Raw genomic sequence first — 14933 nt, 5'->3', positions numbered from 1 at the left:
GCATGGTGGTGGCAGCATCATGCTGTGGGGATGCTTTTCATCGGCAGGGACTGGGAAACTGGTCATAATTGAAGGAATTATGGATGGCGCTAAATACAGGGAAATTCTTAAGGGAAACCGGTTTCAGTCTTCCAGAGATTTGAGACTGGGACGGAGGTTCACTTTCCAGCAGGACACCGACGGAACCAGCAGGACACCAGCGGAACCCATCCAACTTCAAGGAGCTGGAGCAGTTTTGCCTTGAAGAATGGGCAAAAATCCCAGTGGCTAGATGTGCCAAGCTTATAGAGACATACCCCAAGAGACTTGCAGCTGTAATTGCTTCCAAAAGGTGGCTCTACAAAGTATTGACTTTAGAGGGGTGAATAGTTATGCACGCTCAAGTTCTGTTTTTTTGTCTTATTTCTTGTTTGTTTCACAATAAAAAATATTTTGCATTTTCAAAGTGGTAGGCATGTTGTGTAAATCAAATGATACAAACCCCCCCCAAAAAAATCTATTTTAATTCCATATTGTAAGGCAATAAAATAGGAAAAATGCCAAGGGGGGTGAATATTTTGCAAGCCACTGTACTTTTAATCTTGTACACTTTGTGCTACATTAGAGCCACTGAGAACAGGATCGTGATAGTGATTGATTACCACAGGATAGTAAATGATTCATGTTCATAGTGTGTGCTGTGGTGAATTATCTGAATATCGAGAGTCTGCAGCTGAATATCTATGAACTCACCACTGGGGGACATATAATGTAGAACACCCCTAACTGTAAGTAGATTAAGTGTGTAAAGGACAAGAGACCAACACAGACATCATTGGTGTGCAGTAGATCACCTGCTGGGTGTCGTCGAACGGTGGCAATTCAACATGTAGAATCAGAAAATTACTGCCAATATTCTGAGGCTGCGCACCCACTGTGCAAGGCCGGTGTTAGTGTTGGTCTATTGTGTCAAAGTAAGCCATCTTCAACAGTACACTTATTGTCACAGGACTTATTGAACATTGCCTTCACAGTGCTTCCATCGGAACACAAGGCAGGAGGAGAAATAACACCCACATGTGATAGAATAGCAACAACAAAAAAACTTTACTTAAATAAGAGGACAACCCATTTCACCAGGAGCCAAATGTAAACAAAAGGAAATCCTTTGTAGTCTTGGTAATATAATTAATCTCCCCACAGCTAAGGCAGGGCAGTCCTCAGGGTGGTCTGGGTTTGGGACTAGGACATAAGCCTGGAGAGATGCACAACAGGTCATATGAACATGAGTGGTGTTAGGGGATAGGATTAGAATACATATACAGTACTTTTCATGCTCCTGGAAAGAAGTTTCTTCACCTCACAAATGGTCAGATTTTATATGGTTCTCTTATTGTCTAAAAATAATTTGTCCGTTTTTTTACCAGGAAATGTTTAAAAACCGTTGCCAGCGGTGTTCACTTAATAGAACTGCTCTGCTCTGTATAAAACTAATATAAAAAGCCTCTTCCCTTATGTAGTTGGTTTCCAGCATCTTTTCTAAAGGAGAGGATACCTATCTTCTCTGCTCTCTCAGGGCGACTAGTCGTCCCCCCTTTCACCCCCCTGCCTCGGTCCCTCCCCCCTTTCTGGGGCGCTGAAGGCTGCCAAAGTTGAACTCCAGACGGGAAGTGATATCATTGGCAGACCTGCGCAGACTGGAGAAGTGGCTGTCCTCTTCCTCCACAGACTCCGCCTTTGTGTTCTAATGGAAGAAATGCCAAATATGAGCAACAATAGAAACACAATTTAAACACAAATAATTGCCAAATTATGTCCAGCTTACGGAGGTTAAACTCCGCCTTGTGGGGACATTTCACACGTCCCCATGAGGACAAAGACTATTTTAAGCTTAGGGGTTAGGTTTAGGGTTAGTGTTACAATTAGGGTTAGGGTTAGAATTAAGGTTAGGGTAAGGATAAGGGGTTAGTGGTTAGGGTTAAGGTTAGGGTTATGGTAAAGGTTAGGTTTAGGGAAAATTTGATTTTAAATATAAATTAATTGTAGGTCCCCATGAGGATACAAGAACATAATGTGTGTGTGTGTGTGGTTTGGTTTTGCTATCCCTGTGGGGACCAAAAGTCCTCACAAGGATAGTAAAACAAAGAAAAGTGGAGACATTTCGCCGGTCCCCACAAGGAAAAAGGCTATTTAAGGCTTATGGGTTAGGTTTAGGGTTAGGCTTACAATTAGGGTTAGAATTAAGGTTAGAAGTTAGGTTTAGGGTTAGGGTTAGGGTTTGGGGTTAAGGTTAGGTTTAGGGAAAATAAGATTTTGAATGGGATGAAATGTTTTGGTACCAACAAGGATAGTAAAACAAACGTGTGTGTGTTTGTGGTGTGTATTGACTCTTCCATCTCCACTGGCTGTTGGCCGCCCTCAGGTGGGATTCCTCCTGCATCAGGAGTCACGTCCATCCCTACATGCACAACTTCATTTTTATGCTGATGATACTGTTATTTACTGTTGTGCCTCATCTCTTACAAAAGCTTTCCAGAACTTGCAAACTGCTTTTTATACTGTTCAACATACCTTGTGTCAATTGAAGCTTATCCTCAACACTGACAAAACTAAACTAATGGTGTTTTCTAATGCAAGAAATAGACCTCTGAACCTTTCACCTGTTATTACCTGTCAGGGCAAGGAGATTGAGGTTGTAACCTCATATAAATATCTTGGAATTCTAATTGATGACGGCCTCTCTTTTAAATTGCATATTCAACAACTTACAAAAAAATTGAAGCTGAAATTGGGATTTTATTTTAGGAATAAGGCCTGTTTTTCTTTTGAAGCCAGAAGGAGGCTAGTATCAGCTACATTTATGCCTTTACTAGATTATGGGGATATTTTATATATGAATGCTTCCGCTCAGTGTTTGAGATCAATTGACACTCTTTATCATGGTACTTTGAGATTTATTTTAAACTGCAAAACCCTTACGCACCACTGTACTTTGTATACCAGGGTTGGCTGGCCTTCTCTAGTCACTCGTAGGCTCAGTCACTGGTATACTTTTATTTACAAAGCCATTTTGGGTTTACTACCTTTTTATTTGGGCATTTTTATTGTTCAGAAATGTGGTGGGTACTCTCTTCGTTCACTGGACTTTATCCTGCTAACTGTTCCAAATGTCAGAACTGAATTTGGTAAAAGGTCTTTTATGTACTCTGCGCCATCGTCTTGGAACACCTTACAAAATAATTTTAAACTGGAAGAACTTGTCCCGATTGGTGTTTTTAAATCTCTGATGAAGGATTTTGAGGCTGATTCCCTGACCTGTCAATGTTTTTAATTTGCTGTTTTTGATATTGTTATACTCTTGTGAATTCATGAATGTTTTTTTACTAGATTACTTGTAGTTTTTCATGTTGTCTGTCTGTAATTTTTTGTAATGACTTGGTGCTGCCTATCTTGGCCAGGACGCTCTTGAAAAAGAGATTTTAAATCTCAATGAGCCCTTCCTGGTTAAATAAAGGTTAAATAAATAAATAAAATAAATACATCAAAACAGAGGAGACCGTAACCATGATAAATCATCCAAAATCATCTAAAACTTATATTTACTATTGTAAATTATCTCCATGTGGTACTAAACTCACCCCATGGTCTTGAACAGAACCCCAGTTCCAGGGCCCACAGCCTCCTCTCTTCTCCTCTAAAGGACAATTTACCATGTGGTAAACAATCAGGACACATGACTTGTACACAAAGTGAACACATCTCATTTGCAAGCTAAACAAGCACCCATGTTCCACTGTGGTGTTCATATTATCTCTTGCACCTCAGGTTGAAGCTACCGGTAGTATCCATGTTTTTGTAGCCTCCTCCTCTTCCCCCTCTGCCCTCTCCTGTCCCCAATCGGACTCGGCCGTCAAGAGTCTGCATATAAGGCTGGCCTGGGGAAAACATCAGTGGGGGTAGACAGTTAATATATGTCCTACTGATGGCCATATGATTTTAAAAAAATACAAATCCAAGGTAATTATGAAATTAAAGGTTTGTCGTGAGCATGACAGGCTGTGTCTGTGGGTGTTTGAGTGAGAAAGAAACGGAGGAGAACCAACCAGTAAAAGCACAGAACCAGAACCAACCATTGTATTCATGTGATATTTGAGTGACTCAAACATAACAACAAAATCTATGGGTTAATAAACCTAGCTAAAAAACGTTAGCTGACATGGGCTAGTTGATCTGGACATTTCTGACAAGTTATAAATAGCTCTTTAAGGTATGCAATGACTACATGACAAGAGGAAAATGTATGATGCACTACCCAATAAAACAATTGCACCCTGTGCATTCTACTATTACAACTTTCAAGAGTAAATTGAAAGTTGGACTGAGTTCCAAATGTATTATTATTATTATTATTTTATTTTAAAAAATTGGTGGGGGGGGGGCATAGTATGCTTAGCCTAGCCTACATATGCTATGGAGGCTACACTTGCACTGCTGAAGACCTACTATAGTGTCATATTCAAGAGGAAATTAGAACAGCACGTGGAACAGATGATTGTTATATTTACACAAAGGAACTATTGGTGCAGTGGACTACTTTTGTGAGAGAAAAAAACATTTGGGGTGCTGCAGTAACATTTTCTCTACACTGAAAATATACTTTAAACCTACATTTTTCTCTTAGCTGTCAAGAGGGGTGCCACTAAAAAAAGGTGACCCCTTGGCGGGGGGCTCCCCAGCCAAATCTCACTCTCGCTAGAGCCGGCCCTGGAAAGAGGCAAATTAGAAAGCACTGACACAATCTCACCTGTTTCAGAAAGAGTTGCTATTAAAATATTTACCATACAACCTCCTTTCACAATTTATGCTTACATTTTGCTCCTATTTCATCACAAAAAAAACATGATATGCATGGGATCCGATGTGAGGAGGCACACCAACCAGAAGGGGGGAAAGGAGGCCACATGCACACATGCAAGCACACGCACTGCCTGTTGAACTTTATTTCCTTTACACATGTAGGCCTACATGTCCCCAAATATCACATAAGAGCCATGTACACATGCACCCAGGGTAAGGTAATGAAGCTGCTTTCATTATATATTTTTTAAATGTTACAATGCCAGTCTTACATTGGACAAACAGTCCTCTGATAAACAACAGGTTAATTTAATTGAATATCCCCAGTGTAATAATATAATAATAACTGTGTAGTGTAGGACTAGCATACTAGGCATTGGTTAAATGACTGACTGCAACCTTTTTTTCAGTTTCGTTTCCTCTCTGGTGGCCTGATTAGGCCTATGTAACCTTGGCGCCTTTGACTCACCCTTTCCCTTTAAATCGTTCCAAAAATGTAATAATATAAACATAGGCTGCCTTATGCGCGGGAGAGGCTTCTGATCGGCAGCGGTCCAATCCCAGTCCACTGTAAAATTAACCGCCCTTCATTGCCATTGGTTGAAGCATCTCAGTGCGTTATGCACATAGGTTCAATCTGCTGTCAATCTGTAAAGGCGCGCTCTAGAATGTTTAAAACTTTCATTGGATAAAAAGTATCAACCAATGAGCGTACTTCGAAAGATCCGATGATGACCATTGGTTACTGTGTTGCTCTCGTTCGGATTTACCTCATGCTTTGACCCTTGTAATAGGTTATTTCCCATGCATGTGGTAAAAGGATTTAATTTCCCTTCAACTGATTTGTCAAAAGAACCGCCCAGGCGCGATTTGCAACGCGGGAAAGACTTCCAGAAGTAGGAGCTGTATCCACTTTGACCGTGTGAACATCGGACGCTCCATTTTTGCAAATTAATGAATATTTGTACAATTTTTAATAAGGAATTGTGGCGCGGTTTTCTTCGTCTCTGGAAATGAATAATATTTTCACTCCTGATTGAGTAGCTGAATTTGGTGGGACACTTTCAGTCTCGTAGCTGCCTAACCCAACTTCTGTTAGAAGGCTATTTTGCTAACGTTAAACTACTTGATTAAAAGCGTTTAGCCTATCTTTAGATGACGAAGTGATTCCTGAGCACAATTGTGATATAATTTTAGATTTAATCAGCTTTTAACAAATTCGTCTTTCATCTGAACGATGGCGGAGAACAAGCACCCTCAAGTAATTTTTTGCAACGACTCCCCAAAGAGGGTCCTGGTGTCTGTGATCAAGACCACCCCGATCAAGCCCAGGAAGAGTGAGTCTCTGATGCCGACCAGCCCTGGATTCAGCGACTTCATGGTGTACCCGTGGAGGTGGGGGGAGAACGCCCATAATGTGAGCCTGAGCCCTGGCTCGGTGAACGGGGCTGCCTCCCCTACCGGGACCAACACCGCCAGCGAGGCGGACCTGGCTGTCTCCTCTGACCAGATGAAGGTAGGATAAGTTGGAGGTTGTTGTTCATGTTGTTTACCCTAATAGCATTGTGTTGTGTTGAAGTTGAAATCATATCTAGGAGACTAGGCTATGATAGTTTTACTGCCTAGAAAGTAGCCTATACATATAGCCGACTTAGACCTTGCATTAATTATGTGTCTGTTAGTACACCGTAATAACTGATGAGCATTTGCATGTAGCTTTCAGTTGTTTGTTGTATTAAATCATTTTGCAATGAATGATAGGTTACATTGTTTCTACTTTACAATAGTGATGATCATGTTATGTTCATCGAAAAGGCCAGATACGAATTTACTTTAGGCTACACTGAATCATTGAATGGTGCAATCTAGAGATGTAATCTAAATAGCTGTCCTTCGTTTTTTTAATGAAACGGCAACTAGGAAAGGTGTATTTAAAAAAACGCCCGCGCTCACGATGTGACGTGATGGATTTTAAAACCCAGTCACTTCCAACTGTAACAGCTGTCATACGTAATGTCGCCTCGCGCGGCAAATTTTTTTACCGGATGTGCATGGAATGAATGAATACATGCACCTTGCTACAATGTCTAACTGCATGTGGCCCTGGCAACATTCATTTGTACCAAACAAACAAAAATCCCTGTTTGACAATGATAATCAAGTTGATTTATATACTGTATGGCAGCAATTATTTTAAGTTGGAATTAGACATTGAGGGAACTTTTGCTTTGTATGAAGCCTTTCATAAAGCATCAGTATAAAATGAAATAACAACAAGTTACTGTTTTAGTAAAACAAACATTGTTATGGAATAATGCTGCATTCCAAACTGAAAGTACGATGTTGTAAGCCTACATTAAGTATTCAGAAAGTACAGAAAGATGCATGTATTAATTGAAACTGTAGTTAACTTTGTGTCTTCTTTGTTTTCAGGACGGTACTCGGCGTGGCCGCCCGCGTGCTGACACTGTCCGTGAGTTGATCAATGAGGGGGAGAGCTCCTCCAGCCGCATCCGCTGCAACATCTGTAACCGTGTGTTCCCCAGAGAGAAGTCCCTACAGGCCCATAAGAGAACACACACAGGTGAGAGCAGAGCACGGGTGGCCCTGACACATGGACACCCAACCTACCAGGACACTATGCTCTTCCCTGTGTTACAACCTGCATTAGGGTGAACACAAAGACTCCAGCCACCCCAAGTCATAGACTGTTCCTTTGGCTACCGCACGGCAAGCGGTACCGATGCACCAAGTCTGGAACCAACAGGACCCTGAACAGCTTCTATCCCCAAGCCATAAGACTGCTAAGTAGTTAGTTAAATAGTTAAACAAATAGCTACCCGGACTATATGCATTGACCCTTTTTGCACTAACTGTTTTGACCCATCACATATGCTGCTGCTACTGTCTATTATCTATCCTGTTGCCTAGTCACTTTATCCCTACCTATATGTACATATCAACTACCTCGTACCCCTGCACATCGATTCGGTACTGGTACCCGTGTACAGTGGGGAAAGAAAGTATTTAGTCAGCCACCAATTGTGCAAGTTCTCCCACTTAAAAAGATGAGAGAGGCCTGTAATTTTCATCATAGGTACACGTCAACTATGACAGACAAATTGAGAAAGAACAATCCAGAAAATCACATTGTAGGATTTTTAATGAATTTATTAGCAAATTATGGTGGAAAATAAGTATTTGGTCACCTACAAACAAGCAAGATTTCTGGCTCTCAAAGACCTGTAACTTCTTCTTCAAGAGGCTCCTCTGTCCTCCACTCGTTACCTGTATTAATGGCACCTGTTTGAACTTGTTATCAGTATAAAAGACACCTGTCCACAACCTCAAACAGTCACACTCCAAACTCCACTATGGCCAAGACCAAAGAGCTGTCAAAGGACACCAGAAACAAAATTGTAGACCTGCACCAGGCTGGGAAGACTGAATCTGCAATAGGTAAGCAGCTTGGTTTGAAGAAATCAACTGTGGGAGCAATTATTAGGAAATGGAAGACATGCAAGACCACTGATAATCTCCCTTGATCTGGGGCTCCACGCAATATCTCACCCCGTGGGGTCAAAATGATCACAAGAACGGTGAGAAAAAATCCCAGAACCACACGGGGGGACCTAGTGAATGACCTGCAGAGAGCTGGGACCAAAGTAACAAAGCCTACCATCAGTAACACACTACGCCGCCAGGGACTCAAATCCTGCTGTGCCAGACGTGTCCCCCTGCTTAAGCCAGTACATGTCCAGGCCCGTCTGAAGTTTGCTAGAGTGCATTTGGATGTTCCAGAAGAGGATTGGGAGAATGTCATATGGTCAGATGAAACCAAAATAGAACGTTTTGGTAAAAACTCAACTCGTCGTGTTTGGAGGACAAAGAACACCATACCTACTGTGAAGCATGGGGGTGGAAACATCATGCTTTGGGGCTGTTTTTCTGCAAAGGGACCAGGTCGACTGATCCGTGTAAAGGAAAGAATGAATGGGGCCATGTATCGTGAGATTTTGAGTGAAAACCTCCTTCCATCAGCAAGGGCATTGAAGATGAAACGTGGCTGGGTCTTTCAGCATGACAATGATCCCAAACACACCGCCCGGGCAATGAAGGAGTGGCTTCGTAAGAAGCATTTCAAGGTCCTGGAATGGCCTAGCCAGTCTCCAGATCTCAACCCCATAGAAAATCTTTGGAGGGAGTTGAAAGTCTGTGTTGCCCAGCGACAGCCCCAAAACATCACTGCTCTAGAGGAGATCTGCATGGAGGAATGGGCCAAAATACCAGCAACAGTGTGTGAAAACCTTGTGAAGACTTACAGAAAACGTTTGACCTGTGTCATTGCCAACAAAGGGTATATAACAAAGTATTGAGAAACTTTTGTTATTGACCAAATACTTATTTTCCACCATAATTTGCAAATAAATTCTTTAAAAATCCTACAATGTGATTTTCTGGATTTTTTTTCCTCATTTTGTCTGTCATAGTTGACGTGTACCTATGATGAAAATTACAGGCCTCTCTCATCTTTTTAAGTGGGAGAACTTGCACAATTGGTGGCTGACTAAATACTTTTTTGCCCCACTGTATATAGCCAAGTTATCGTTACTCATTGTGTATTTATTCCTCGTGTTAATACTTTTATATTAATTCTAAACGTTTCTCTGCATTGTTGGGAAGGGCCCGTAAGTAAGCATTTCACTGTTAGTCTACATCTGTTGTTTACGAAGCTTGTGACTAATACAATCTGGTTTGATTTCAACTCCCTCTCTGTGTTCTCTCTCAGGGGAGAGGCCATACCCGTGTGACTACCCTGACTGTGGCAAGGCTTTTGTCCAGAGTGGCCAGCTAAAGACCCACCAGCGCCTGCACACTGGAGAGAAGCCCTTTGTCTGCTCTGAGAAAGGTGAGCATACAACTAGATCATCACTTTTGTCCCTTTACATAGGTGGTACCTTGAGACCTTTCATATAGATGGGGTGCAGAATCTACCAAATGGAAAATCATTGGCACTAACTCGGATGTTACTGTTATCTCCTCAGCCTGTGGCAGTCGCTTTACCCACGCTAACAGGCACTGCCCAAAGCACCCATATGCCCGTTTGAAAAGAGAGGACCCCAAAGAGGGACCAGGCAAGGCCCAGTCTGTGGACAATAAGGCTGTGGCAGAGTGGCTGGCAAAGTGAGTGGCTCTGTAGGGAGGGAGGGAGGACAGGCAGATCAGACGGATAGTAAAAAGAAGTAAACCAATCAAGCGATCTCACCCTATTCTGCACACCCCAATACTCACCAAATCCCCCCTTGTCTCTGTGTTGTGGCAGGTACTGGCAGACGCGTGAGCAGCGTGCCCCTGTGCCCACCAAGGGGAAACCCCAGGGCAAGGGCGGGGTGGAGGACCAGGAGCAGCAGGACCCCCGGGAGTTTCTCCAATCAGACGAGGAGGGAGAGGAGGAGCCAATGGAGGAAGAGAAGGGCAACGGGGGTGGCGCTACCAGACGGCGTCTCCAAGAGCAACGGGAGCGTCTTCATGGTGCCCTGGCGCTCATTGAGCTGGCTAATAACCTGTCTGCCTAAATCCCCGCCCACATCCCAGTCCTGAAACCCTCCCCAGTCAATCCTCTTCTGCTTCCCTACGCAGTATGCTTTGGATAGAAGTTTGCCTGTAGGGAAAAACATTTACGATAAGCTTACCCTCCCAAAATACTTAACCATTAATGGGGGGAAAACGCTAAGCTGACCTTAGATTAGTATTTGGAGGTAACTCCTTCTCCACGTGTAGTGTGGAGCAGGCACAAGCTTAAAGCACCTTATCCAGCTTCCAATGTTACCTAATTGGGCTGCTATGATTGTAGAATGTTTTACTCTCCTTTGGAGAGTAACTTTTAATGTGTTTTGTTTTGTTTGCACTTTGGTGGTAACGAGTTATTTGTTGTCTTTTACTTTGGAACTTAAGTATATTGTGTGCTTGTGTTTGTGTGCGTGTTCATATAATGGATGAATATGTGGATTTAGCTCAGATGAAGGAGTGGTACAGGGTGTGTTCAGACGTAGGATAACTTACACTACCGGTCAAAAGTTTTAGAACACCTACTCATTCAAGGGTTTTTCTTTATTTTTACTATTTTCTACATTGTAGAATAATAGTGAAGACATCAAAACTATGAAATAACACATATGGAATCATGTAGTAACCAAAAAAGTGTTTTATAAAATATATTTTATATTTAAGATTCTTCAAATTGCCACCGTTTGCATGACGGCTTTGTACAGTCTTGGCATTCTCTCAACCAACTTCACCTGGAATGCTTTTCCAACAGTCTTGAAGGAGTTCTCACATATGCTGAGCACTTGTTGGCTTCTTTTCCTTCACTCTGCGGTCCGACTCATCCCAAACCATCTCAATTGGTCAGGTCATCTGATGCAGCACTCCATCACTCTCCTTCTTGGTAAAATAGCCCTTACACAGCCTGGAGGTGTGTTCGGTCATTGTCCTGTTGAAAAACAAATGATAGTCCCACTAAGCCCAAACCAGATGGGATGGCGTATCGCTGCAGAATGCTGTGGTAGCCATGCTGGTTAAGTGTGCCTTGAATTCTAAATAGATCACAGACAGTGTCACCAGCAAAGCACCGTAACACCTCCTCCTCCATGCTTTACAGTGGGAAATACACATGCAGAGATAATCCGTTCACCCACACCACAAAGACACGGTAGACTCCAGACCAAAGGACGCATTTCCACCAGTCTAATGTCCATTGCTCGTGTTTCTTGGCCTAAGCAAGTCTCTTCTTCTTATTGGTGTGCTTTAGTAGTGGTTTCTTTGCAGCAATTCGACCATGAAGGCCTGATTCACGCAGTCTCCTCTGAACAGTTGATGTTGAGATGTGTCTGTTACTTGAACTCTGTGAAGCATTTATTTGGGCTGCAATTTCTGAGGCTGGTAACTCTACTGAAGTTATCCTCTGCAGCAGAGGTAACTCTGGGTCTTCCATTCCTGTAGTGGTCCTCATGAGAGCCAGTTTCATCATAGCGCTTGATGCTTTTTGCGACTACACTTGAAGAAACTTTCAAAGTTCTTGACATTTTCCGTATTGACTGACCTTCATGTCTTAAAGTAATGATGGACTGTCGTTTCTCTTTGCTTATTTGAGCTGTTCTTGCCATAATATGGACTTGGTCTTTTACCAAATAGGGCTATCTTCTGTATACCCCCCCCCTACCTTGTCACAACACAACTGATTGGCTCAAACGCATTAAGAAGGAAAGAAATTCCACAAATTAACTTTTAAGAAGGCAAGCCTGTTAATTGAAATGCATTCCAGGTGACTATCTCATTAAGCTGGTTGAAAGAATACCAAGAGTGTGCAAAGCTGTCATCAAGGCAAAGGGTGGCTATTTGAAGAATCTCAAATATAAAATATATTTTGATTTGTTTAACATTTTTTTGGTTACTGCATGTTTCCATGTGTTATTTCATAGATTTGATGTCTTCACTATTATTCTACAATGTAGAAAATAGTTTTAAAAAAAAACGTGAATGAGTAGGTGTTCTAAAACGTTTCACCGGTAGTGTAGGTGTATGTAAATACTGGAAAGTGGATTCCTTCCTCATTCTCTGATCTGGACTGACAGGATTGGTGAAAAAGCAATGTGGTGGAAGCCTATCGGGATTTTGCTTCCACCTGTCCAATTCTTTCAGATCAGTGCAGATGAGGGGAGGAAGTCACTGTAGAGACTATTGAGATGCAACCCATTGTTAGAAGAAGAGGTGGTCATTGCAAATCTAATCTAGAGTAGTAGCTAGACACAATCTTTCACAGGAATCCAAGCTCTGACATCTTCACCTATCAAACGAATCCTACCCAGACCTGTAGCTCTAACCCAGGGGAGGGACAACTCTGGTCCTGGAGAGCCGCAGAGTGAGCAGACTTAGTTCCATCTCAGCTCTTAACAAACCTGATCCAAATGGTCATCTTGTCATGGTCATTTAGACCACAATTAGTTGATCCAGGTGTGTTAGAGCTGGGCTGGAACAAAAGCATGTCCACGCTATGGCTGTGCAGGCCTGGCGTTGACCGTCCCTGCTCTAACCAAATCACATCGCCAGACAGAAGGAAGAGGAAGACATGCAGAGCCAGGATATGTAAATTCAGAAGGTTTGCCATCTTTTATATTAAAAGATGCTAGCTGATTGGAGATACGGACGGGGTAGCGCCATTGGTGGTGTACATACAAGTCTGCTCTGTACGTTTCATAGGTATTTATTTAATCATGTTTATTTGACCTTATTGATAACAACTATTTGCTATCACAAGCTTTCGCCGAGTACGGATATACTGAATAATTCCACTGAAGAATTATTGATCATGGCCTCCCTCAATGATTTAGTATCTATCCATGTCAACTAATAGCAATTAGAATGTCACGCCCCTTTGCAGCAGAACTTGTATCTATCTGCTATTAAGTTTTGCCTTCATGGATTAAGTTTGCAATGTAACGTTTCCACTTATCAGACCGGTCTAGAGGATGTAACGATTGCTTGGCATTGGCAAGGTTTTATTAGTTGTTAGCAACACTACATCTTTTAACATTGTGTAAAGCTTTTATGATAAATGGTCAATTGTTTTTAAATATATGTTTTGGTTGTTTGATTAGGTTTGTGCTTCTCGCAACACCCAGATCCTTTATTGTCCATATGTGATTAAATATGTTGTATCCCACTGGGCACAAACTGGTTTCCACAGCATTTCAACAAAAAAATGTAATGTTATGACGTTAAATCAATGTGGAAAACTGATTGGATTTACAAAAAGTCATCAACATAAAGGAATTTTGGTTTGCATTTTTGTCACCCAACTTTTAACCAATGACATGGTAAAAAAAAGTTTTCACATTGAATTCACTTTACTTTACAATTCAATCAAATGTAAATCAAAACTAGACGTTGAATGGACCACATTGTCCAGTGGGATAACATGTCCTATAAATCTTTTGATAGACTACAGGTTAAACTGGACGTCAGTTATTTTTTGATAATCAAAACACCAAATGATAATGTATTTATCTTGTTTTTCTAACTTTGTTTATTATTTGGTTTCAAAATGTTTCGGCAGTTAATATATTCCCCAACTTGTTTGTTAGAAAAAGAGACAAAAAATCTACTGCACACATGTTTAGATGATTGTGAAATTCACTTCTTCTCCCACTGTGTTAACAGACCATAGTCAGCATTGTGTGTTTTAGGCCTTGATAGGAAATGTTCTGACTTGCTCTGTAGAGATGACGTCGTTTGTTTTTAAAGCATAGTTTCTCTTTACAGGCAGTCCACACTGTTGGTACTTGTTGGTCTTCAATAAACACCATCATTGATCATGATCTAGGAGCCAGTTTCATTCCTTCAAGTTTATAGTTGGGTTAATTGATTGGTAAGAGCTGCATCACTAAACTGTAGTTTAGTTGTCATTGAACATACAGCTCTGTACACTACACTACCGTATGTCTTTCAGTCACACACATTGGTTTCAAGAGGTGGTTAGTAACCACTAGTGGCCATTGCTATTTACATGTGTAATAATGCATATAGTATTGCTATTTACATCTGTAATAACATGTATAGTATTGCTATTTACATGTGTAATAACGTATAGTATTGCTATTTACATGTGTAATAACGTATAGTATTGCTATTTACATGTGTAATAACGTATAGTATTGCTATTTACATGTGTAATAACGTATATTATTGCTATTTACATGTGTAATAACGTATAGTATTGCTATTTACATGTGTAATAACGTATAGTATTGCTATTTACATGTGTAATAACGTATAGTATTGCTATTTACATGTGTAAATACTCCTGAGTGGCGCAGTGGTCTAAGGCACTGCATCGCAGTGCTAACTGTGCCACTAGAGATCCTGGTTCGAATTCAGGCTCTGTCGCAGCCGGCCGCGACCGGGAGACTCACGGGCGGCGCACAATTGGCCCAGCGTCTTCCAGGGTAGGGGAGGGAATGGCCGGCAGGGATGTAGCTCAGTTGATAGAGCATGGCGTTTGCAACGCCAGGGTTGTGGGTTCGATTCCCACGGGGGGC

General features: G+C 41.6%; 2 protein-coding genes across 2 annotated transcripts; one reads left to right on the top strand and one right to left on the bottom strand.

The window, feature by feature from the left end:
• Positions 1 to 553: 553 nt before the first annotated feature.
• LOC311141900 (uncharacterized protein) lies at positions 554 to 10248 on the bottom strand. The gene is made up of 6 exons (XM_084177405.1): positions 10129 to 10248; positions 7248 to 7392; positions 3800 to 3914; positions 3618 to 3673; positions 2323 to 2437; positions 554 to 1723 (listed from the first exon to the last, which is right to left on the bottom strand). Exons 3-6 carry the CDS (start codon positions 3901 to 3903, stop codon positions 1561 to 1563), a joined length of 438 nt encoding a protein of 145 aa, XP_084033531.1. The 5' UTR covers positions 3904 to 3914; positions 7248 to 7392; positions 10129 to 10248; the 3' UTR covers positions 554 to 1560.
• On the top strand, positions 3914 to 11329 carry LOC311141901 (zinc finger protein 367-like). The gene is made up of 5 exons (XM_084177406.1): positions 3914 to 6352; positions 7270 to 7420; positions 9626 to 9745; positions 9882 to 10020; positions 10160 to 11329. The coding sequence occupies exons 1-5, from the start codon at positions 6074 to 6076 to the stop codon at positions 10410 to 10412; spliced, it is 942 nt and encodes a 313-aa protein (XP_084033532.1). The 5' UTR covers positions 3914 to 6073; the 3' UTR covers positions 10413 to 11329.
• Positions 11330 to 14933: the final 3604 nt, after the last annotated feature.

Source organism: Coregonus lavaretus (genome assembly GCF_964263955.1).
Source record: "Coregonus lavaretus genome assembly, chromosome: 14".
In the NCBI taxonomy this organism is placed as follows: Eukaryota; Metazoa; Chordata; class Actinopteri; order Salmoniformes; family Salmonidae; genus Coregonus; species Coregonus lavaretus.
Note: the sequence above shows the minus strand (reverse complement) of the source record. Positions and strands in the feature narration are given on the sequence as shown.

Excerpts from the sequence above, each read along its gene's own strand:
- LOC311141901 (XM_084177406.1), top strand. The coding sequence starts at position 6,074 with ATGGCGGAGAACAAGCACCCTCAAGTAATTTTTTGCAACGACTCCCCA. Across the intron at positions 6,353-7,269 it reads TCTCCTCTGACCAGATGAAG|GACGGTACTCGGCGTGGCCG; the intron begins GTAGGATAAGTT and ends CTTTGTTTTCAG. Across the intron at positions 9,746-9,881 it reads CTTTGTCTGCTCTGAGAAAG|CCTGTGGCAGTCGCTTTACC; the intron begins GTGAGCATACAA and ends TTATCTCCTCAG.
- LOC311141900 (XM_084177405.1), bottom strand. The coding sequence starts at position 3,903 with ATGCAGACTCTTGACGGCCGAGTCCGATTGGGGACAGGAGAGGGCAGA. Across the intron at positions 3,674-3,799 it reads ACCGGTAGCTTCAACCTGAG|AGGAGAAGAGAGGAGGCTGT; the intron begins GTGCAAGAGATA and ends ATTGTCCTTTAG. Across the intron at positions 2,438-3,617 it reads GTTCTGTTCAAGACCATGGG|GGATGGACGTGACTCCTGAT; the intron begins GTGAGTTTAGTA and ends TTGTGCATGTAG.